Source organism: Mirounga leonina, unplaced genomic scaffold (genome assembly GCF_011800145.1).
Source record: "Mirounga leonina isolate KUSES-001 unplaced genomic scaffold, KU_Mleo_1.0 Mir_115, whole genome shotgun sequence".
Classification (NCBI taxonomy): domain Eukaryota; kingdom Metazoa; phylum Chordata; class Mammalia; order Carnivora; family Phocidae; genus Mirounga; species Mirounga leonina.
In genome coordinates, this window is record NW_023270268.1 from 27254743 (window position 1) to 27279100 (window position 24358).

Below are 24358 nucleotides of genomic sequence, written 5' to 3' on the forward strand. Positions count from 1 at the left end.
AGGAGTTAATATCCACCATGTATAAAGAACTTCTACAACTCAACACCCAAATAAATAATCTGATTAGGGCGCCTGGGTGGCTCAGTTGGTTAAGCGACTGCCTTCGGCTCAGGTCATGATCCTGGAGTCCCAGGATCGAGTCCCGCATCGGGCTCCCTGCTCGGCGGGGGGTCTGCTTCTCCCTCTGACCCTCTTCCCTCTCGTGCTCTCTGTCTCTCATTCTCTCTCTCAAATAAATAAATAAAATCTTTAAAGAGCAAAAAAATAAATAAATAAATAAATAAATAAATAATCTGATTAAAAAACTGGGCAGAGGACCTAAACAGACATTTTACCAAAGACAACATGCAGATGGCCAACAGATACATGAAAAGATGTTCAACATCACTAATCATCAGGAAAATGGAAATCAAAACCACAATGATACATCACCTTATACCTGTCAAAATGGCTAGAATCAAAAACACAAGAAACATCAAGTGTTGGTGAGGATGTAAAGAAAAAGGAATCCTTGTACCCTGTTGGTGGAAATGTAAATTGGTGTAGCCACCGCAGAGAATGGTATAGAGGTTCCTTAAAAAATTAAGAGAAATACTATATGATCCAGTAATTCCACGACTGGGTATTTACCTAAAAGAAAATAAAAACTCTAATTTGAAAAAATATATGTACCCCTATGTTTATTGCAGCATTATTTACAATAACCAAGACATGGAAACAAACCAAGTATCCGTCAATAGATGAATGGTAAAGAAGATGTGGTATATCTATACAATGGAGTATTACTTAGCCACAAAAAAAGAATGAGATCTTGCCATTTGCAACAACATGGATGGATCTAGAGGGTATTATGCTAAGTGAAAAAAAATCAGAGAAAGACAAATACCATATGATTACACTTTTATGTGGAATCTGAAAAACAAATGAACAAAATAAAAAATTAACACTTTGAAAAAAGTAGAAAAAAACTAATTTTTCACATTTTCCGTTTACACAAAGCATAGCCTGCAAGCTGTAATTTTCTGCCTAATTAAATTGATTTTCATTCACACTTGTAGCTTAACTGTTATTTTCTGATTGTAAGTTACTTTCTGATGCATGTTCACTATAAAAAATTTGACAAATATCAAAAACATAAATAATCACCTACAATCCCAGCCCCAGAGATAATCACTATATAAATCTTAGTATATTCCAGACTTCTTTATAAACATATATTACCTTATAGAACCAATACTTTGGTCACTTTAAGAGTATTTCATGGTACTTTCCCAGGTCATTAAATATTCTTTTAAAACATTGTTTTTAATAACCACATGATATTCCTTCATATGAATGAATCACAATTTAATTAACCAATCCCTTGATTAGCTAAGATATTGTTATCATCCAAAAGCAGCATAAAGACAGAAACACTAGGAGCTCATTTCATTATTAATGAAATTGGTAGTCTTGTCACCTATCTTTCAGACCTCACAGAAGTACTATTTGAGAGAACAATTCAAAATCTTAAAGATATATTTTAAAACAAATGGTAAAACATACCAACTATACTATCAAAAAAAGCTCCACGAAGATGCCAATCATTCTTATCATTTAGGAAAGTAATCATGTGGGACAATAAAACATCATTGGCTTTCTGACGTCCAAAGAATACGCACAGCCGTGTTATTCCATTTTCCATCAAGGTTTGTTTCACAATATTTTCAGGGTCACTTAGCAAAGTGACAACTTTCTGTTGGACCATTTCATGTAAGGCTTGCAGCTCTAAAAAAAATAAAATAAAATAAAATAAAATAAAGATAGGATCAGTTTTTTCCCCCAAGATATAGACATAGGCTTCTTTCTTACTCCTTGGAGGAAAAAGAACAATTAGAGAAGCCACTATAAAAAGTCTATAACCACTAAATTTTTCCACTGTTCAAAGCTCTGAAGGATAGATGAGAAACCAAAATATTAACTGAAGAACAGGGGCGCCTGGGTGGCTCAGTCGTTAAGCATCTGCCTTCGGCTCAGGTCATGATCCCAGGGTTCTGGGATCGAGCCCCACATCGGGTTCCCTGCTCTGCGGGAGGCCTGCTTCTCCCTCTCCCACTCCCCCTGCTTGTGTTCCCTCTCTCGCGGTGTCTCTCTCCATCAAGTAAATAAATAAAATCTTAAAAAAAACTGAAGAACAACACCCTGATAAGCATATGCCACAAGCATGGTTACCAACTCATTAATTAAACAGATCTGTTTTTGAGGCTCAAGGAGAAAAACTATGGGATAATACCAAAAAGATCATACTGCCACCAATAAAATCAACTTGATCAAGGACTTAAAATACTAGACTTGTTAAGGATATAAACTGATGGTACAATTTAATACTTTTAGAAAGCATTTTTAAGGTCAGTTTATTAAATTTTTAGAAAGCAGAAAATATACTGCAAATCCTGTCAAGGCTTTACATGATAAGGCCACCACCTTCTTCTCTGACTTTATCTCCTACACGCCCTCCTTTTTTCCTTTCCCTTCTAAAATGTAAGCTCAACAGGAGGATCTTTTCGGTCTTATTCACCACTATATTTCTAGTGCTTAGAGCAGGCACATAATTGCTTAATGCGGAGCTTATGTTTAACAATTATCTGTTGGCTTAATGAATGAGGGCAGAGGCCACTCCTGGTGCAGCCACTTTCAAGAGAAAAGGTGATCTGATATGCAAAATACTATCTTCGCATTAAGACAAACTTTAGATCAACTCCAAAAAAGGTTTAACACCTAACTTCATTATCTATAAACATCCAATTACATGGTTATAGAATGTAGGACAGTATCATTTTCTAAGTAATTCCATGAAAAAAGCGAGGATTTCCCTTCTGATACATTCTTCTATAAGTTCAAAATTATTCCACTGTCTTCAACTGCAGAGAATATATGCTAAATATGATGCCCTTCTAATAAGTAATAAAGCCATTACTGTTGTGTATAGCATAAAAATCTAAAACTAGATTTCTCTAGTTTTCCTGAACTAGAAATATCCTAGAACAGATCTAAGTGTATTATTTTTACTTCTAAATCTTTAACTCAATAAACATTAATTAAAAGCCTGCTAAGAGTTGTTTGTATGTAAAGAAACTTAAGACAGAAACTTTGACCTCAAAGAGTTTACCATCACATCTGTTCATTTAAAGCAAAAGGTGTGGGGTTTGATCCATAATCACAGATAGTACAACATAAACACAGTTTATGATTGAGGATACTCAAAGTACACTCACATAAGGAGAAAAGGCTTAGATGCTTTAGCTATGACGTTGTCAATGTTTTTTTCTTTCATCTTGTAAGAATTATACAATTCAGCTAGCTTTACTATTGACACAAATCAATTGTGGCTGAAAAACAACTGAACTTAGAATCTGTGGCAACAAGCTAATCATTTTCTGGTTAGGTAACAGTGTATCTGGTATACAGTGTATACAGAGTAGAGAGAACAATGAAACACCAGGTACCTTTCCTATATATATACATATATATATATACACATATATATACATATATAGGAAACACACACCATATATATATATATGGTATTCTTTCATCTTACATGAAAATTATAATGATAGTTTCCTTCAAGTCCACATTAGTAATTCATTCCAAATAATAAGAAATCTGGAAGAGAAAATCATATTACCTGTGTCGTAATTGCCATTGGGATGCGTAACTTCATCTATTTCTTCACTATTTGGGTCATTTTCCATATTGAGATTTTTTAACTGTACTAATTCCAGGAATCTCAAAGCTGTTTCAGCCAGCAGAGCTATGTTTTCTACAAAAAAGGGAAAATTTATTATTATAATCTTAAATCCTTGTAATGTTTATAACTTTCCCCTCCTGTCTTTATACATATAAATAATAATCTTAAAACTAAGGAGGAAAAGTAGGACTTCTCGATTTAGCATTTAACCTAATCAGATTTTTGGTAACTAATCTCATAATCTACAACTAACAGTTTTTTAAATATTTTATCTATTTATGAGAGAGAGAGCACAAGTGGGTGATGAGCGGAGGGAGAAGCTGACTCCCCACTGAGCATGAAGCAGGATGTGGGGTTCGATCCCAGGACTCTGGGATCATGACCTGAGCCAAAGGCAGACACTTAACCAACTGAGCCACCCAAACGCCCCTACAACTAACAGTTTTAATAATGAAACATAAACTTGTTAAAAATACAAAAATGTAGAGCATAAACACTACAGTTAACTCTGCTATAATGACATATATGAAAGTTAAGAGAGCAAATTCTAAGAGTTCTCATCACAAAGAAAAAAACTTTTTTCTGTTTTTGCTTCTTTTCATTGTACCTATATGAGAGGATGGAAGCCAACTAAACTTGTGGTAATCATTTTAGAATATATGTAAGTCAAACCATTATACTTTACACCTTAAACTTATACAGTAATATAGGTCAATTATATCTCAATAAGACTGGGAAAAAAATACAAAATATCCCAAAATATAGCATTCAAATCTACTGAGGGAAAAGCTTAATCCTTCTACAGAGACCTACAAACAGTATCTTAACAGGTGAGAGATATACATTAGACTAACAGAGAAACATTCACATTAAAATAACAGGCTGAGATGCCTGGGTGGCTCTGTCAGTAGGGTGTCTGCCTTCGGCTCAGGTCATGATCCCAGGGTCCTGGGATCAAGTCCCGCATCAGGCTCCTTGCTCAGCAGGGAGCCTGCATCTCCCTCTGCCCGCCTCTCTCTCTCACTCTCTCTCTGACAAATAAATAAAATCTTTAAAAAAATAAATAAATAAAATAACAGGCTAAGCTGGGCTTCAGAATCACAGACCCGTCTCAAATCTCAGCCCCTGACACTTACTAGGTGGCTGCTTAACATATGAGTATGTTTCACACATACATAAGTCACATCTACCTCAAAGAGCTATTACTAAACTGAATCAACCATTATTAGATTGCTTTCCTTGTGATACTCTGAATTTCTTAATGAACCAAAGTATTGCCATGTTTCTGCAGTTGTATTTTCTCCTTTCTCTATAATCTCCTAAGACTGTCTGATATTCCTTACCACTGTGAAAATATCTAATTTCTGCTGTCACATTTGCTATCAGATCTGCTTACACTTTCTTCTCCCTTCCATTTTTTATTTATGCCTGTATCTCTATCCTTCTTTCCCTCCCACTTCTGTGCGTCTTAACATATGACTGTACCAGGAGAAGACTGCACTCTTTTCCTTAGCAATAAACAGCACTGAACATAGAGCTTAATTAACTACCTTAATCAATTCTCAGACTCACTTTTTCCTTAATTTTTAACACGACTACAATTGAGGTGCATCTCACAAGAGTTGAGATTGCTGAGACTATCAAATGTAGTGATTACTTTTATCTTGGAGTCCCACCCCCTCCAAACCCCCAACAGGTTCAACATTGTTCTGAAGAACAAAAATTTACCTCTAAGTACCCAAAGGATCACTACATTTAATTTGGAGTGAGACTAATGTTTACAAGTATGTTCTGACTTAGTGTCTTTAGGTCTTTATGAAGTTTCTCTGAACAGATATGCTAGTTTGAATATCAACTGTAGGATACAAGTCTATTGCCATTCAAAAAGATGAATTTTGCTGGATAATTTGGTGTTGAAAGGTTAGCCTATTACCAGATTTTAAGGTCCTTTTAGTTACTGTAGTGCGTACTGTACGTGAATACCTGTAATGCAAGCTCACCCTAAAGATGGGAGAGTTTGGGCCATCCTCTGATAATAAGTCAAATTCTAGATGAATGTCCCCACTTTAATGGATGTATCTTTATTAGGAAAAGTCTCTTACTTTCCTGGGTACTTCTAAAATCTGAGTAGATCTATGCCTCTTTCCCCATTTAAGTTCATACACCACAACACACTTGAAAGTTTACACAAGATACAAATCTATACCACCTCTGAGTCTAAAAAGAATACTGTAAAAGACATTTAAAAATTGATTTTAAACTTTTAGGATTACTGACGTGTGTGGTTTAATTATACTTAACCATAAAAGTTCAAATAGACTTCTGGCTCTACTGAAAAAAAGACAGCTTTATCATGCACTAAGCCACGATGAAGGGACACTGCAAGGTACCAGCACTGACCCTGGGTTACCATAGACTCTCACCATAAAGACCCAGAAGACCAAAGAAAAGAAGAGTTGCTTCAGAGTCAAGGTATAGACAGCAGCTCTGAGAACTGAGAAAGAGTGAGACCAGATACATTTAGGTCATATTGTTTAGCCTCTCCCATTCCCAATTTCCTCACTTGTAAAATGAACGTAATATAACATCTATTGCTCAAGGTTGTTGCAAGGACTGGTTGCAAAAGATATACAGATCTTAGAATCCATATATCTTAGAATCTGAAATCTATCTTAAAATTTATATATCTCTTGCAACAAACCCTTGCAACCTTGAGCAGCAGATGCTCTGACACAGGTTTTTCAATAAATAGTAGTTATTATTTTTCTGCTATCCCTATTAGTAATTGACTGTCACAATGTTAATATAGCACCTACACATCAGAACCTTACCCATTTAACACAACTGAGAACAAACTAAGACCAACAGTAGGTAATAAAACTCTAAAGAAAGATACAGCTTGTTTTTAAAACCTATAAACTTTTATTGATTTTTCTGGTTTAATTATGTTTGCCAAGTGAATTATAAATATGCTATGCTACAAATTATAAACTCAAATGTACCTTTCTTAAAGAAATCCTGAATTTTCTAGGCCTGACATGTATACCTATACAGTTACGGAAACCAGAAACCATAAATAATAGGCAATGGATAAATATAAATAAAAATATACGTATAAGGGAAAATAAAAATCCCAACAACCACCACTTTGTGGGTGTACCTAGAGATAAGGCCAGAGTCCAAAAACCATTTTTCATATGTTCCATTAAAATGACAGGCAAATAGTAAATTTAATAAACCTAGCAAGTACCTTTCAAAAAAGTGACAATATCATCACCACACTTTATGTACTATTTAGAAAGACCAAAACAGAATCTGTGATTTCCAGATTATATTAAAAATAAATTATGAATTGTGTTAATGTTTCAGTGACATCTTTCATGCAAAAATTAGTATGCAGAATTAATTTGGGGAGCTAAGAACATGAATTTTATGAGTAAGAATTACAAATAAAACAGGTGGATGTGTTATAACCTCATCACAAAGAAGCCACACACCTTAAGCACTATAGTAACTAAAAGGACCTTAAAATCTGGTAATAGGCTAACCTTTCAACACCAAATTATCCAGCAAAATTCATCTTTTTGAATGGCAATAGACTTGTATCCTACAGGTGATATTCAAACTAGCATATCTGTTCAGAGAAACTTCATAAAGGCCTAAAGACACTAAGTCAGAACATACTTGTAAACATTAGTCTCATTCCAAATTAAATGTAGTATACCAAGTAAAATCATAGAATTCTATATTACGTATTTTTCACTTTATAATTCTGATCACTTCAAAAATGAGTACAATCAAAAGTTGAGTCCCAGGAACAGATTAACTACAAAAATTATTAAAATGTACACAAATAGTTCAAGGACTATAATTCACTCTTGGAATTCCCAAATAAGAGAAACAAGAGGTATTATAGTCACTAACTTCAAAAATATGAGCAGCTAGGGGCACCTGGGTGGCTAAGTTGGTTAAGTGACTGCCTTCGGCTCAGGTCATGATCCCAGGGTCCTGGGATCGAGCCCCACATCAGGCTCCCTGCTTGGCCGGAAGCCTGCTTCTGCCTCTCCCACTCCCCCTGCTTGTGTTCCCTCTCACGCTGTCTCTCTCTGTCAATTAAATAAAATCTTTAAAAAAAAAAAATATGAGCAGCTATTACTTGGACAATAAACTCTTACCAGCATAGGCTAGTCTAACAATAGTAGCATCATCTTGGGCTAAATGGGCTATGCCTGGCAGAATATATTCCGGATAGATATTGACATCATTGCGAGGAACCTCTTTGACAAGAGCAAGAACTTTGGTCAACGTCCTCAAGGCCTCAGCCCTCACTCTAGGAACAGAGTCATTGCTGAAATGCAAAAGATATGGAGTAATACGATCCAAAAGAATTTCTACACTTAATCTTGGGGCCAAATGCAAAATAAGTTCCAAAGCAGCAAGTTTGGAATCACAGTATTTAAGGGTCTGCAGACAGGACGTTATAACAGACACCAAGATAACCAGCCCATTTTCCTTAGGCTCTCCTTCTGCTTTTTCTGGCAGATCATGTCCACAAAGATTGTGAATTATGTTGGCCAAATCCTTCCGTATAACCAGAATGCGCTCATCTGCAGAAAGAAATGTTTCCTTGGCAAACTGGGCCATGTAGGGCTGAAGGAATGTGTAAAATATTTCAGGAAAAGCATTGCCACGCTGCTGCTTTAGGTAATCTTCTGCCCCTAAACGTTTATCTGGCTCACGATGAATCATCTGAGTTACCTACACCAAGGGGAGAAAAGGAGTAAAAAATAGATTTGAGAACAGCAGATTAAATCAGATGAAAGCTACAAGGGCAACTTAAACATGACATAAAGAATTTCTGAGGTAACTCTGACTCTTCTCAATCTTTGCCTTTCAAACGACTTTCAGAACCGGACTACAAGTAATATGTGACTCTACTACTATCCTACAGAGCAACAAGGAATTATATAGTAATGTATTACAGATGGCCCAGACACAAAGGGAGATATACCCTGTTCAGCATTCCCATTTATTAAGACAGGGGAGTAATACATTGCTGCCCACAACTCAAGGATTCTTAAACATTTTTGAGTGGGGTAATACCACTGAGATTTGAGGAAAACAATGGGATTTTCTCCAGAACAAAACTGTATACACATTTTTACATATAAAATTACACACGATTCTGAAAAGAATCAGAACCACTATAATTTATTTACATATCTCAGTTATGATTTAGAGTCTTAATACCCCAAGTCCAAGGGACTACATGGTTTAAGTGTAGTTCTAGGATCTAGTCAAAAAGGGAATCAGTGGTTTAAACTTCTCAAGTGTATAAGAGATATTAACTCCTACAAACCCTAGAAATGATATACCTAATTTGAATTTATCATCTTTTCTGACATCTTAGGGAAATAATTTTCTTTCAATATACAGAGCACAGCTTAATTTTTCCTAGATCTTCAGTGAATCAGTCATTATTTAAGTACTTAAAATATCATAAAAATATATCTAGTTAGAGCTTTCTGTGTATATTCTAAATAGGCACCTAGCATTGAACTTGCAAGGAATCAAATGAACTATAAATATCAGGAAAAGTGACTTAAATAGAATTCCTTTTACATTCAGATTAAGCCTTAAAGATTCATCAGATTCACTCTTTTCATAGTTAAGAAAATGCAGGCCCAAACTCATGAAGTCACTTAGCCAATGTAACATGACAGATGAGTGCCATACCCAAAGACAGAACAGCCAAGTATACCAACTCCTAATCCAGTGCACGGTTCACTGAACATGAGCTAAACTGGCTTCCTCTAAAACATCTTATTTTTTAATACTTGCCATTTGTAAGAGAAATTAAAACAGAATATTTTAATATACTATAACTTTCTATGACTGAGAGTCATCATCATTATAAGCCATCAGTTACTGTATTGATGGACTTAATAAAGATCCCCTCAAACAGTAAGGTATGGCTTATGTGACCTCCCACAGAATTCTTTATATCTGTTCTGCTATACTAATTAGTGATTCTATAGCCTTCCTTTCCAGAACAGCCTCAAGAGAGACATACCAAGCTAGGTGTTTCTATATGAAATGGCCCTATACTACTGTATTATATTCAAGTTAATATTTCCTGTCTCTTTCGTTTTAGATATATGTCTTCATTTCTTACTAGCAAGCTCTATCCTGGACAACATCTCTAACCCTCAGGCACCTCTTTACTTCCTCCCAAATCTATCCAAAGCAGAGCTGAAGACGTGCGTGTGTGTGTGTGTGTGTAACATTATGCATGGTTTATATACATAAAAATTTAGTCAAATGAGCTCTGTGCCTGAAAAGAGGTAAAGTATTATACACTTCTCCCTAACAAAGTAAATAAAAATAGGCTGTTCGTAATTGTCTATGGGGCTTTATTGCTTTGTTCCAAATTCATAAAATTCCAGAGAGCTGTCTAATGCAAAAGTGAGAACACAATTCTATTAAAACCTAGTGGAGAATACTTGTAGCATAGTTACCAATTCTCTGATACTGCGATCTTCAATTTTATTTAGCACTTGTTCCGGGAAAAACTGTCCATTTCTATAAGCCAGAAGTTGAGAGAGATCAAACAGTGGTACACCTTCTGTAAAAAGCTCAGCTATAACACAACCTGGAAAATAACAAATATAAATCCATTAAAAATGCAATACAAGGTATCTTTAATACAGATCAAGAATTCAGAGAATTTGCAAAACTCAAAATGAAAATCCCTAAGTAAACTGAATTAAAAATTTTAACACAACATACAACTACGATCAAGCAAGACAGGAAAATGTCTATTGCCTTATCATCAGTTTCAGTGTAAAGTCAAAAGAAGCCCAGTGAATATTTCTCCATCCTAAAAAAGAAAAATCAAATGAAATTACTTCCTAGTTCTCAAATTTAAAATGAATGTTTGTATATAATATATACATACATATATTTACAGACAGATTACAAGTCACAAGAAATAATGATTTTTTTTAAATATGGACTTATTCTAGACATTAAGTTCATAAGGAACTGAGAATTCATATCTGACAACTCATTTATTCACCATCAAACAAAAAGTTATTAGGTGTCTACTAGACACTAGACACTAGCAGTGCATATAATAGATAAAATCCTTGCCCTCATGAAGCTTTCATTCTAGGAAGACAGATAAAATAAACCAGTGAACAAACGTGAGGAGTGTTACAAAGTACAGGTATAAGACTAGAAAGGGAAGGAAAGATAACCCAATCATTATGCACTTACATAATCTTCAAACAAGGAATAAAAAAAATCTATCCACATTCCAAAAAGGACAAACCAGTTTCACTGAATCAGTATATGACCTGCATTTCACAAGTCTTTTTTTTTCTAAGACAGAAAGAGAAAGAGTGTAGGTGCATGTGGGATTGGGCGGGGGGGGGGGGGGCAGTGGCAGAGGGAAAGAATCTTAAGCAGGCTCCAGACTCAATGTGGAACCCCATGTGGGGCTCGATCTCATGACTCTGAGATCATGACGTGAGCTGAAATCAAGAGTCAAACACTCAACCAACTGAGCCACCCAGGCACTCCTATATTTCACAAGTCTTAAAAAGATCCTTAAATAACCTTAGTTCACAGCATCTGCATCTGCTGGTCTCTCTACCTAGAATGGCACTCCCCAAAATGTCCCCCTGACTTATACCTCCACCTCCTTCAGGTCCTTCATCAAATGTCATTTAGAATATTAGCAGTAAGTAAACTAACCAGTTTAAAATTGCAAGCCCCACTACCACAACTACCCCATACTTCTTGCCTGGCATGTTCCCTTTTCCCTTTCCCTGCTGTTTTTCCCCACAGCACCAACTGCCAAATTAAATATATTACAGATTTATTTTCTTTACCATCTTGTATACCCACTAGAGTGTAAACTCCACTTTACACTCTATAAGGGATTTTCAGGAAGGGATTTTCACCTATTTTGCTCACTAAAAAATTTCCAGGAACTAAACAGTTCCTGACACATAATAAACACTCAATAAAGTTCTTAAATTAATCTCTACCTATTTGTGTCAAGTTTTAGAATAAAAGACTTAAAATAGCTATTAAAAATACCATAAGCAAGAAGGAAAATAGAAGACCGGACCAACACTACAAACCAACTGGATCTAACACAGACATCAAAAGAACACTCCACCCAACAATAGAGGAATACAAATTCTTCGCAGGTACACATGGAACACTCTCCAGGTTAGACCATATGCTAGGCCATAAAACAAGCCTCAGTAAGTTTAAAAGGACTGAAATTATACAAATCATGTCCTTCAAACCACAATGGAGTAAGAGATCAATAACAGAAGAAAGCCTGAAAAATTCACAAATGTGTAGAAATTAAACAACACATTCCTAAATAATCAATGTATCAAAGGGAAATGAGAAAAATACTTTGCGATGAATGAAAATGAAAACACAACATACAAAACATATGGGATGCAACTAGGACAGTGTTTAGAGGAAATGTGTTAACTATAAACACCTATATTTTAAAAGAGTGCAGGACAATAACCTAACCATAACCTTAAGAAACAAGAAAAGTAAACAAAAACCAAAGCAAACAGAAGGAAAGGAATAATAAAGACTGGTATGGAAATTTGTGAAACAGAATAGAACACAATAGAGAGCATCAACAAAATCTAAGGTTAGTGCTTTGAAAAGCTCAACAAAACTGACAGACTCCTACTAAAAAGATAGATGTCTCAAACTACTAAAATAAGGTATGAAAAAGGAGACACACTACCAACCTTGCAGAAATGAAAAAGAACTATATTTTGAACAATTGTATGCCAACAAATTAGATAACCTAAATAAAATGGACAGATTCCTGTAAAGATACAGATTACCAAAGCTAATTTAAAAAGAAACAAAATCTCAATAGACCTTATAAGTAAAGAAATTGGATTAATAATAGACATTCCACAAAAGAAAAGCCTAAGACAAGATGCCTTAACAGAGGCTTCACAGTCTATCAAATGTTAAAATACTTAACCATCCTTCACAAATTGTCCCAAAGAAACAGGGGAAAAGGTAACACTTTCCAACTCATTCAAAATTACCCTGGTACCAAACCAAACGAAGACATTACAAGAAAAGAAAACTACAGACCAATATTCCTGATGAATATAGACACAAAAACCCTCCAAAAAATACCGGCAAACTGGGTGCAGGAATTAGTAAGTCCATACCAATAATTTAAAAAAAAAAACGAGGGGAAAGAGAGGACACTTGAGTATGCCAGAATGCCGAGGGCCCACTGGTGAATGTGGCGGAAGTACTAGAGTTGGAAAATCATCATTTACAATCAAAGACTGGGTCAGGCAAGAATCAGCAATGGATGCCAAATCAAGAAGGAAGTTGTGATGACTGGCCTCTATTTGCATATTTTTGTATTTGCATGGTCTTTAAGTTTCTTCCCACAGGCTGCTTATTAGTTGCAAGGGATTAAAAAAACAAAAGGTAACTAGAGAGGGGAGAATCAGGCAAGACCTTGACCAGGTGATCAAAATTAACATCACCAACAAACATCATTTGTCTCTAGATGTGATACTGTGAAGATGCATCATCACATATACAGTATACTGAGAATGAATAATCTGAATCTAATCAAAAGGAAAAATCAAACCCTAAATGAGGTACATCCTATGAAAAAACAAAGGGGTGGAGTGAGGTGCATGAGCACATGCATGAGCACACACAAACACACAATGCAGGTAAAAGCCAGTGAAAACTGAATAAGGTCTATACCTAGTTAACAGTAATGCTCCAATGTCAATTCCAGACTTTGAGGTGGTACTGGTCATATAAGATATCACTAGTGGGGAAGCTGGGAGAAGCACTCTTCACTATTTTTGCAACATCTATCATTTAAAATAAAAAGTATAAAAATAATTTTTAAAAATTTAAGGAGAGAGGTAGTATTCAAAAAATGTCAATGTCATGATGACAAAAAATGGCTATGAAGCTAAGAATGAAAAGGAAGCTAAAGAGACATGACAACTAAATGCAATACCAAACCCCAGACTGGGTCCCATCCTGGAGCAGTTCAAATGCTGTAAGGGACATTATTGGGTCAAAAACAAAATTAGAATTAAAATTGTAAATTATTTTATCAATGTTAAATTTGCTGCAGTTGATAACTGCAACATACAATTATGTAAGTGTTATGTAAGAGAATAGGATCTTAGGATATATACTGAAGTATTTAGAAGTAAAGAGCCATGATGTATGAAACTTAATCAGGGGGCAATCATGGGGGGTGGGGCGGGGCGCAAAAAAAATGTACAGGTGATAAAGCAAGTGGAGCAAAATGTTAACCAAGTGAATCTGGGGATTCTCTTCTGCAAGTTTTTAAAGTATTCTAAGTTTGAAATAATTTCCAAGTAAAAAGTCAGAAAGAAACATAGCTACATTTGACTCTTTACAACAAAATGGGGATTGTTATGGACTGAGTTGTGTCTCCCCACCTCCCCAAAATTCATATATTTAAGCCCTAACACCCAGTACCTTTAACCTGACTAAATACAGGTGACAGGGTCTTTAAAAAGGTAACTGAAGTTAAATAAGGTCCTAAGTCCATTATGACTGGTGTCCTTGTAAGAAGGGGCACCAAGGAAGAGGCCTTATGAGTACACCATGAGAAGGTGGCCATCTGCAACCCAAAGAGAGTGGCTTCAGGAGAAATCACTCCTGCTGGCACCTTGATCTTGGACTTCCAGCCTCTAGAACGGAGGGAAAATAAATTTTTGTTTAAGCTACCAAGTCTGAGATATTTTGTCATGGCAGCCTAGCAAACTAATACAGAGGTGAATATAGGCCTTTTTTCTGGCAACTTTTAGAATGTTGTTCTGGAAAAGGCGTTATTAGGCAGTATTTCCCTATGGAACAAATTGTTCAAGGTGTCTTCATCAACACTAAGTCCTTATCATTCAGATATCAGCTCAAATGTTACCTTCTCATACAGGAGGTCTTCTCTGACCATTCTATCTAAAGTCGTCTCCTACCAACCTCTGTCATAACACTTAAAAGTCATAACTCCGTCACAGCACTTATCACTTAACGAAAATTAACTTGTTTACTTTTTTATTCTCTTTCTACTTCACTAGAACATAAGCTCCTTAAGGGCAAAAACTTTGTCAGTCTTGTTCAGAGCTGTACTCCCAACATGTACACAACACAGTGTCTCATATATAGTAGACAGATAATACTCAAATATTTGTCAAGCAAATGAATGAAAGATCTCCAGGAAAAGGGTTCTGCCCACTTATATGACCAGGGACAGAGAATATATACCCCTCCCCAAAACTAGCAGCCACGAACCATGGATGTGCATCAAGATGGAGAAAAGTAACATTCAAAACCCAAAGAGCCTACATCAAATCTTAGGAGCAGTACAAAGTGGACATATCCCACCCACCTCTTTCAAAAAATTTAAAGGGCCTATCTTCAGCCAATAGAGTATAGGACTCTTAGTCTAGAAAAACAAATGCTGAGTAAGTTTACGGAACTATAATGCACACAGAAAGGATAAATATAAACTTTTCATTGACCCTTGAAATTTTAAAACTCTAACAAACTTCCAGTTATAAAATAAGTCACAAGGATGTAATGTTATATGTCAATTATACCTCAGTTAAAAAAAAAAAAAAAAAGCCTATAAATGGTCCCAAGATTAAAGTGATCACATTTCTAAGCTAAAGGAATTTTAAAAGTAAAAATGGTTTGCCAAAAATTTTGATAAATTCACTGATCAATAAAGTTGGGACTCTGATGAATTACATTTCTAATCTTGTTATATTCACAGCCTGGAAGCTAATTCTTAAGCTTATCAAAAAACACCCTTCAGTATTATCTCAGGACACAGATTAGTAAGCTGAATGGACCAAAAGAGGTTACAAACCTGTGTAACAATTCTTGTTCATTACCCTCAATGAAATACACTTCTTCATTAATTACGTTACTTTTCCTAAGTAATCTAAAATACCGTTCAATTTACGTTTTCTTTGCAGTGGACAGATTAAACCCAACCTTTGCAAAATTCATGAAAAATGGCACTGATACATACAGAGTTCACATGGTATTCCTCAGGATACCATTTTCAGCCCATTTCTCTTCCCAAAAGTTCATAAAGAATCTAGAATCCATGGCCTGGCTTCAAGTGGTGTGTGTATGTGAAATAATGTATATTAATGCATGGTACTTTCTTCTAGAGAAGGAGGCCCTTGATTTCAACAAAATCTTTAAGGGGATCCCAAAAAAGCTTAAGAATCACTTTTCTACAAACCCTCACTGGCTACAATTACTACCTATTTCCTGGTAACTACCAAATCTCCACCTCCATCCCAAATCTCTATGCACCAAACCTTTATAAGCAACTGCCTATTGTACTTTTTTTTTTTTTTTTAAAGATTTTATTTATTTATTTGACACAAGAGAGAGTTAGCGAGAGCAGGAACACAAGCGGGGGAGTGAGAGAGGGAGAAGCAGGCTTCCTGCAGACCACGGAGCCCGATGCGGGGCTCGATCCCAGGACCCTGGGATCATGACCTGAGCCGAAGGCAGACGCTTGACGACTGAGCCACCCAGGCGCCCCTGCCTATTGTACTTCTTCTCCTGGATATCCCCCAGACACCTTCAACTCAACATATCTAATGAGACTTCATCATCTTCCCATCCCCCTTACCTGTTCATCCTCCTATTTCTCCTATGTCAGTGACCATCATTGCCAATCCACCCAATTTCCCAACCCGGGGTGAAAGGAGTGCTCTTGACTTCACCTACCAATCAATCACCAAGTCCTAACAATTCTACCTATCTCTGAAGTATTCTTTTTTCCACTCCCTCTCCAATTCTATCACAACTTTAAGCTTGTCAGGGTCACGTCTTATCTGGACTACGGCAGTTTACTTCTAGCTAGTTTTCCCCTCTCCAAGGTAGTTCTCCTGCAATCTACTCTCCATGCTACAGGGTTTATCTAAAATACTTACCTGATAATGCCCCCGTAGAATAGCACGGGCACGCCAGACCCTTTCTGATCTGGGGCTTGCTTACCTCACACTCTACACTCTTATGTTCCAGATATAGTAAACTACTTTAAGTGTCCTAATAAATCAGTGCCTCATGCTCTGGTGTTCAAGTCTTTGTATAAGCAACACTCTGCCTGAAACAAGCTATCCTTGCCATAGCTAGCTCCCAATCATCTTTTAGTTCCGTTTAAAAATCATCCTTCCAGGGTGCCTGGGTGGCTCAGCTGGTCAAGCGACTGCCTTCGGCCCAGGTCATGATCCCAGAGTCCTGGGATCGAGTCCCGCATCAGGCTCCCTGCTCAGCGGGGAGTCTGCTTCTTCCTCTGACCCTACCCCTTCTTGTGCTCTCTCTCAAATAATTAAAATCTTTAAAAAAAAAAAAAAAAAATCATCCTTCCAGGGGCTCAGTCAGTTAAGCGTCTGACTCTTGGTTTCAGTTCAAGTCATGATCTCTTGGGTCTTGAGATCAAGCCCAGCGTCAAGCTCCCTGCCCAGCGGGAGAGCTGGCTTGAAGATTCTCTCCCTCTGCCCCTCCCCCAACTCGTGCACACACAAGCGAGCACTCTCTCTAAAATAAATAAATCTTTAAAAAACTTGTATGATCTTTCCAATAAAGAGGCCTTTCCTGATACTGCCTCTCTACCCGTACCATTAAGATTAATTTAAATATTTCTATACTCCTATAACAGCACCCTGTGCTTATCACCCCCACAGCAAATCACTCTGCGTTGAAATGTCCTCTTTCAATATCATATCTATCTCCCCATTAAATGTAAACACCTTGAAAAGAGGGACATTACAAAAAAAAGAAAAAGAAAAGAGGGACATAACTGTCCATCCACCTCCAGCACTTAAGACAGTGCCTTGGGGTACCTGGCTGGCTCAATGGGTAGAGCATGTGACTCTTGATCATGAGTCATGAGTTTGAGCACCACATTGGGGGTAGAGTTTACTTTAAAAAAAAAAAAAAAGACATGCCTGATACATACAGAAGAATTCAAATATTTTTTAAATATTTGAATAAATGAACCACTCTGTATTTCCTAGGCAATTAAACATGTCCAAAGAAAAACTGCTGTATCTATCTGAATAGCGTATGAGATACCAAGAAAATAATTTCTCAACATACGGGATTTTCTAAAAGCTACATTTCAATGTTCCAGAGTTAAAATATATGCACATCCCCCCTTGGCAAATTTGACCAATTCGAATACCTGCTGAAAAGATATCCATTGCCCTCTTCAACTCTCCTCTTGTTCTCTGATTACTGTGTAAGTCTACAAGTGGAGTTGAAGGATCTCTCATATATTCTAACTCAGTAGCAAACAATCCACCATCGACAAAACGTTCAGGAGCAATATAGCAAGTTCTCCTCCTAGAAGTGTCAAAGAAATAGTTGAAATCCGCTGGGTTGTCCTCTGGAAGATAAGTGGGCTTAAAACTGGCGAAATCAGTTAGAAGGACCCAATTCCAACTGGTGACCATTACATTCTCAGTCTTGATGTCCCCATGACGGACTCCAGATTTGTGTGCTTGGTCCACCGCTGTTAGGATCTGGAAAGCAATCCAACGCTTCTCAATGTTATTTAAGAATGGACGGGTACTGATGCGATCATAGAGGTTGTCTCGCACATACTGCCTAAAGAGCATGGCTGCTTTCTCAGATGCTTTTTCTACTGCTTTCTGAAAAGGTAGACAGTTCTGTGCAGAATGAAGCCTGATTTTCAGTTCCTCCAGCTCTTGTTTATAGCTGGTTAAAGGCAATGTGGGATCCTGAATTGCAAAGACCTTCACAACCACCAGGCCTTCTCGGTGCTTCGCTCGAGCAACTTTAAAAAACCGAGTACTTCCCAGGCTCTTATCATATTCAAAGTCATGGATGTCTGAGAAATAACTCTCCACAGAAAGGATCTGGGAAGGAGCAATGCCAGCAAGCTGATTTCCCATAATGGCAGCAAGCACCTCTGGGTCTGTAAGTCAGGATACAACACCTACTTTAAAAAAAAAAAGACAAAATAAAATAAAAAGAAGGAGGAGGAGGAGGAGGAGAAGAAAAGATACAAGCAATGAAACACCATTATTTGTGTTCTCTTCCTAAAAGACAGATGCACCATATTTCTCTTCTACTGAAACCACTGTATCTAGTCTTCTAGGCAGCCTCTAAATTTTAAACACATTTATCTAAAAAGACCTTGTTTTATGTTTTCCTTTCCAGGAGCTGAACTATCTTTAAATAGACCCCTTCAATATTAAGTTGAAAATGTTAGAATGTGTATTTTCTGCCATTTAAATTTAAAAATTAATGAGCCTTTATATGTGTTCAGCATTGTGCTTGGGGCTATGAGGGTCACAACAGTACTATATGACAGTCTCTGTCCAAGAAGAACCTGTGGTCTTGGATGTAAGACACAAACACATTAAAAACTTAAAAATAAAAAGTGATAATAATTAAACATAAACACTTAAAACTGACTAAAAATCGCCCTAAATCAAACAGGTCACTGAACTCCTCAAAGATCAAGCTAAGATCCAAAAAAAAAAAAAAATCAGTAACTCCTGGGCGCTTCCAGCCTAATTCCAGTGTGCTGGAATTCCAGTGTGCTAATTCCTACCACCTAACAGGCGGCATGAAGTTGTTTGATGTGCAAGAACAAGGAAAAAACACTGGCAGAGAAGTTAAAGAAAAGCCAAAACACACACTGGCCAAACACAGCCCAGGATTCTCCTAGCTCATAATCTGCAGGAAATAAAGGACACTCATACACACACGACCATGCGCACGGATAAACATTTACCCTAGGACTCCGGAAAGTGTCCCAAGTTGGTCACTAGCTCACACTGAGGTCATGACGGATCACTTCAGGGTCTGCGCCGGATTGGGAGTCAGCAGCCAGGCGAGCCCTGGGCGAGCCTTCCGTATGAGGGGTCTTCTTTCAAAGGCAGGAGGTGGGACGTTGGGGGAGGGAGGCCGAAAAGTCCCAATTTCCAGAAACCAAGGTGGTCCGCAGGCGAGAAGTGAAAAGCTCTCGGTGCCGCAGTAGATAAACGAAGCCAAGCTGAAGGGATGCCACATATACCCCAAGAGTTGCCCCCGCCAGTCCCCTACTCTGCCCTGGGAGCCATGCGTTCCCGGGCCTCACCTCCCTCTCGCGCGGATCTCTGGACCCTCGAAGCCCTCTAGACTCCTCCAGAGCCTCACCAGCAGGCGGGCAGGTGGGACTTGGCATAGAGCGGGACGTTGCAGGGAAAGAACCACTTCTTCAGCGGAAGCAGACCAGTAAACGCCAAACTCCCGGGAAAGCTGCCGGCTCTGACCTCGCTTCCTGTCGCAGAGCGGAAGTGACGACAGAGTAAGGCTCGAGAAAGAGAGCTAGTGGCTAGGGAGTCGGTTGCTAGGGAACGAAGAAAGGGCGTGGCCTCATTCGAAGCACCTGGAGGAGGAAAATAAAATGTTCTGTCAATTTATTTCCCATCCTGGTCTTTTTCGTTCCCTAAACTCTGCGGCTTCTGACATCCCCAGAACAGAGTTCTTTAAGAGAATTCACAGGTTTATTTAGGAAAGTTAATATATCACAAGTTGAATTTTTTTAAGAGCTTTATTAGAGATAGAATTTACATACTATAAAGTGCACCTGTTTAAAACATACAACTCGGGCGCCTGGGTGGTTCAGATGGTTGGGCGTCTGCCTCCGCCCAGGTCATGATCCGGGGTCCCGGGATCGAGCCCCCCGTCGGGCTCCCTGCTCAGCGGGAAGCCTGCTTCTCCCTCTGCCTCTCCCCCTCCCTGCTCATGCTCTCTCTCTCACTCTGTGTCTCAAATGAATAATAAAAAATCTTTAAAAAATAAAATAAAACATACAAACCAATGGCTTTTTATATATTTACAGAGTGGTTCAATCATCTCTATAATTTAATTTTGGAACATTTTCATTACCCCCCCCCAAAATTTTGTAATCATAAGCAGTCACTCCTATTCTCTCCCTTTCTCCTCCCCGTCCCAGCCCTAGGTAATTACTAATCCATATTCTGTTTCTATAGACTTGCCTATCCTGGATATTTCATATACATGGTATATAATATGTAGTTTTTTGATTGACTGTTTTCACCTCACATGTTTTTGAGGATTATCTCTGCTGTAACTTGTATCAATACTTAAGTTTCTTTTTATTGCCAAATATTCTATTGTATAAAGATTCCACATTTTGTTTAACCATTCATTAGTTGGTGGACATTTGGTGCGTTGTGTCTACTTTTTGGTTATTATGAATAATGCTGTATGAACATTCCTGTAGAAGGCTTCGTGTGGCCATGTGTTATTTCTCTAGGGTAAGCATATAGGAATGAAATTATGGAATCATATGGTAGCTCTATGTTTAACAGATTGATAAGCTGCCAAACTTTTTTTAAAGTTACTGCACCATTTTACATTCCTACCAGCAATGTAGGAGGGTTCCATTTTCTCCATATGGTCATTTACTGTTGTTAGTTTCTATCTTTTTGATTATAGCAATCCTAGTGGGTGTGAAATATCTCATTGTGGTTTTTATCTGCATTTTCCTAATGACTAATGATATTATTAATCATCTTTTTGTGTGCCTATTGCCCATTCATGTATCTTCTTTAAAGAAATGTCTTTCAAATCTTTTGCCCATTTTTTCATGGGTTATTTGTCTTTTCATTATTGAGTTTTAAGAGTTCTTTATATATTCTGGATATAACTCCCTTATCAGGTTTGCAAATAGTTTTTCTCTGTGTTGTCTTTTCACTTTCTTGGCTGTGTCCTTTGGAGCACGAAATATTTTAACACAAAGCTGAATTTTTTTTTAATCATCCTTGCAACAATCCCTCCTCCCTTATTCCCCATCTCAGGAGGCAATATTACCACTCACTGGATGCCTCAAACTACAAATTTAGAAGTCATTAAGTCATCCTAGACATCTTTCTACGCTCTCCCTCTTTCATCCACCCCCATTCAATATCATCCTCCTGATGATTCCACCTCTAAAATATGCCATGAAGCTATCTACTGCCATCTCTCCAGGGCCTAGGACAAGCCACCATTATTGTGATACCTAGATTTTGAAACCTACTCAGAAAAGGCATTCCCCACCCACAATATTATTTTTTGTACTTTTCCCATGATTTCTTCTGGGTTTTTTATGACTTCATTTTGTGTCCTTAAATTTCTGAAGTATAGGTCCAACTTTATTCTTTCTCAAGAAGGATACTCAGGTATCCCAAAATGTTAATAAGTAATCCATTTTCTCCCCACTTATTTTAAAATGTCATGTTTACCACATACAAATTTCCTATATATATTTGGGTGGGTCTTTTGCTGAACTTTCTCTTCTGTACATTGAGTTGCCATTTAATTCACCTGCCAGTACTGTTTTAATTATTGTAAAATGTTTTCATGTCTAACATAGCTACTGCTAGAGTAATCTTTTTTAATTATAACTATAATCATAAAGATTATAATCGTGTAATCATAAGGATGCTTCCATACTTCCAGATTCTCCTCCCTTGTTGTTAGGCTAAACTTAAAAATCCTTAGCTTGGCCTACAAAACCCCGCATGATCTGACTCCTACCCCTACACCCCACCATAACTGGCATTACTCATTGTCCCTCTCAGTCCCACACAATAGCCTCTCTTTGCTCCTAACTTGTCAAACTTCTCTCTACCACTCGGCCTTCAAATTTACTCTTTTCTCCACTTAGAACACCCTTTCCCCCACTCTATGTAGCAAAACTTGCTCTTCTTTCAAGTCCCAAATTAAGTGCCAGTACTCCTGGAAGGTCTTTCCTGAAATTCTCCACCACCACCACCACCATTTTATAATCTCATGGACACCAAACTTTTTCTTCATAGCACTTATTATCACTGAAATCATTTCATTTGGGGATGGACGGCTAACTATTTGTTTAAGGTCTGCTTTCCCACCTGACCATCAACTCCATGAGGTCAGTGATTGTGTAATTCTTATACCAAGGTATCTTCAGCAACTAAAATAGTATCTGACACACAGTAGATATTCAATAGATATTTGAATCAATAGATGTGGCCTTATAAGGTTTGTGACCACTAGGGCCAAGATCATGAGTTCTAGGACTAGGAATGTCTAAAATATTTGTAAGAATTGCTACACACATGGGGTGCCTGGGTGGCTCAGTCAGTTGAGCATCTGACTCTTGATTTCGGCTCAGGTCATGATCTCAGGGTCATGAGATCTGGCCCTGCATCAGGCTCTGTGCTCAGTGGGGAGTCTGCTTGAGATTCTCTCTCTCCCTCTCCCTCTACCCCTCCCCCTGCACACCTGTGCTCTCTCTCTATCTCTCTCAAATAAATAAATAAATAAAATCTTTTAAAAAAAGAATTGCTACATACACAGTTATTTAGAGATAATATTTTAGGATTATATCCGTATCTCAGATACTAGATATCATGTATGTAAGTGCTTAAACATCTCTTCAATAGAGAGCTTATGGTGTAGAAATGGGATAAATCTCTCTCAGTTTAGATCACTCTTGCATTTTCCCCACATCTATTTTTCCCCACCAGTACATTTTGTAAAGTAATTCATGAAATATTTTTCAGTGCCTTCTATACTCACTTCTATGGTTTTCTTTCCCATTCTTTCTTTCTTTTTTTTTTTTTTTTTCCTGTTTTTAAATAGGAATCATGGCTGCCCAGGAGGCTTTTTTAAAGGAATCTCACCTAGTCCTTTTGAGAGTAAATAAAAAAATAAAATTTACTTGCCACTGGTGGAGTAAAAAGGAGAAAGAGCCAGGAAACACACTTCTATCCTCTAGTCAACGGCCTCTCAGCTACATTGTGGCAGAGATGACTAAATGTCCCTTCTACAGAAAATAGATGTTTCAGGAAAGTAGCTGTACTAGAGGAATACCCCACCCCTTGCATATAAGAGGGGCTAATTGACTAGCTCTCTCTAGCAAGTATAAGTGGAAATTATGTATTTCACTTCCAGGTCAAGGCAGTTAAGAGGTGAATGACCTTCTCTGTTCTCTCTTTTCCTTCAGCCTAGATGCAGGGACTTCAAGGCCTTAGGTAATGCCAGAGCCACCAGATGATAGGAGCATGTGTCCCTGAATGACAGCCTAGAGAAAGACCACCTGTTAAGTAGGAACACCCACACAGGACTTTTACATAAGCAAAAGTAGACTCCTATGTGTTAAGCCAGTGAAATGTTGATATCTACCTGCCACAGTAGTCTTAGCTTAACCAATCCATTCATCTTCCAGATCTCTAAACTTCCTTACCTCTCCTGGCTACTCACCTCACCAGTGCACTTCCAGTCCTATAAGGTGTCCGTGTGGACTCTCTGCAATCCTTGCATCCTAAGGAAAAGGAGTAAAGGAAAATTCCTAATGTAAACAACACCTTTCAGTGAATAGTAAACATTTTCTTTTTTTGTAGAAGATGGCCAGCTAACAGATGCAAAGGGAATTATAAGAAATTACCATTTTGTAATTGCAGTATAATAATTGGTTCCTACAAGGACTGTCAATGGATTCTATAATCATTGGGCAAAGGGTGT

At 37.5% G+C, this 24358-nt stretch overlaps 1 protein-coding gene across 2 annotated transcripts in view; it reads right to left on the reverse strand.

The window, feature by feature from the left end:
* Positions 1-24146, reverse strand: part of PIK3R4 (phosphoinositide-3-kinase regulatory subunit 4) — an 86665-nt gene extending 62519 nt beyond the window's left edge. Inside the window, exons 1-7 of one of the 2 annotated variants that reach the window (XM_034994561.1) lie at positions 24098-24146; positions 19596-20231; positions 18015-18794; positions 10249-10382; positions 7906-8488; positions 3668-3802; positions 1546-1767 (exon numbers count right to left, since the gene is read on the reverse strand). In XM_034994561.1, coding sequence (XP_034850452.1) covers positions 1546-1767; positions 3668-3802; positions 7906-8488; positions 10249-10382; positions 18015-18747 — 1807 coding nt within the window. In that variant the 5' untranslated portion in view covers positions 18748-18794; positions 19596-20231; positions 24098-24146. The remainder of the gene's footprint in view (positions 1-1545; positions 1768-3667; positions 3803-7905; positions 8489-10248; positions 10383-18014; positions 18795-19595; positions 20232-24097) is intronic. The other variant, XM_034994567.1, reaches the window with a different exon arrangement.
* Between the last annotated feature and the right edge of the window lie 212 nt (positions 24147-24358).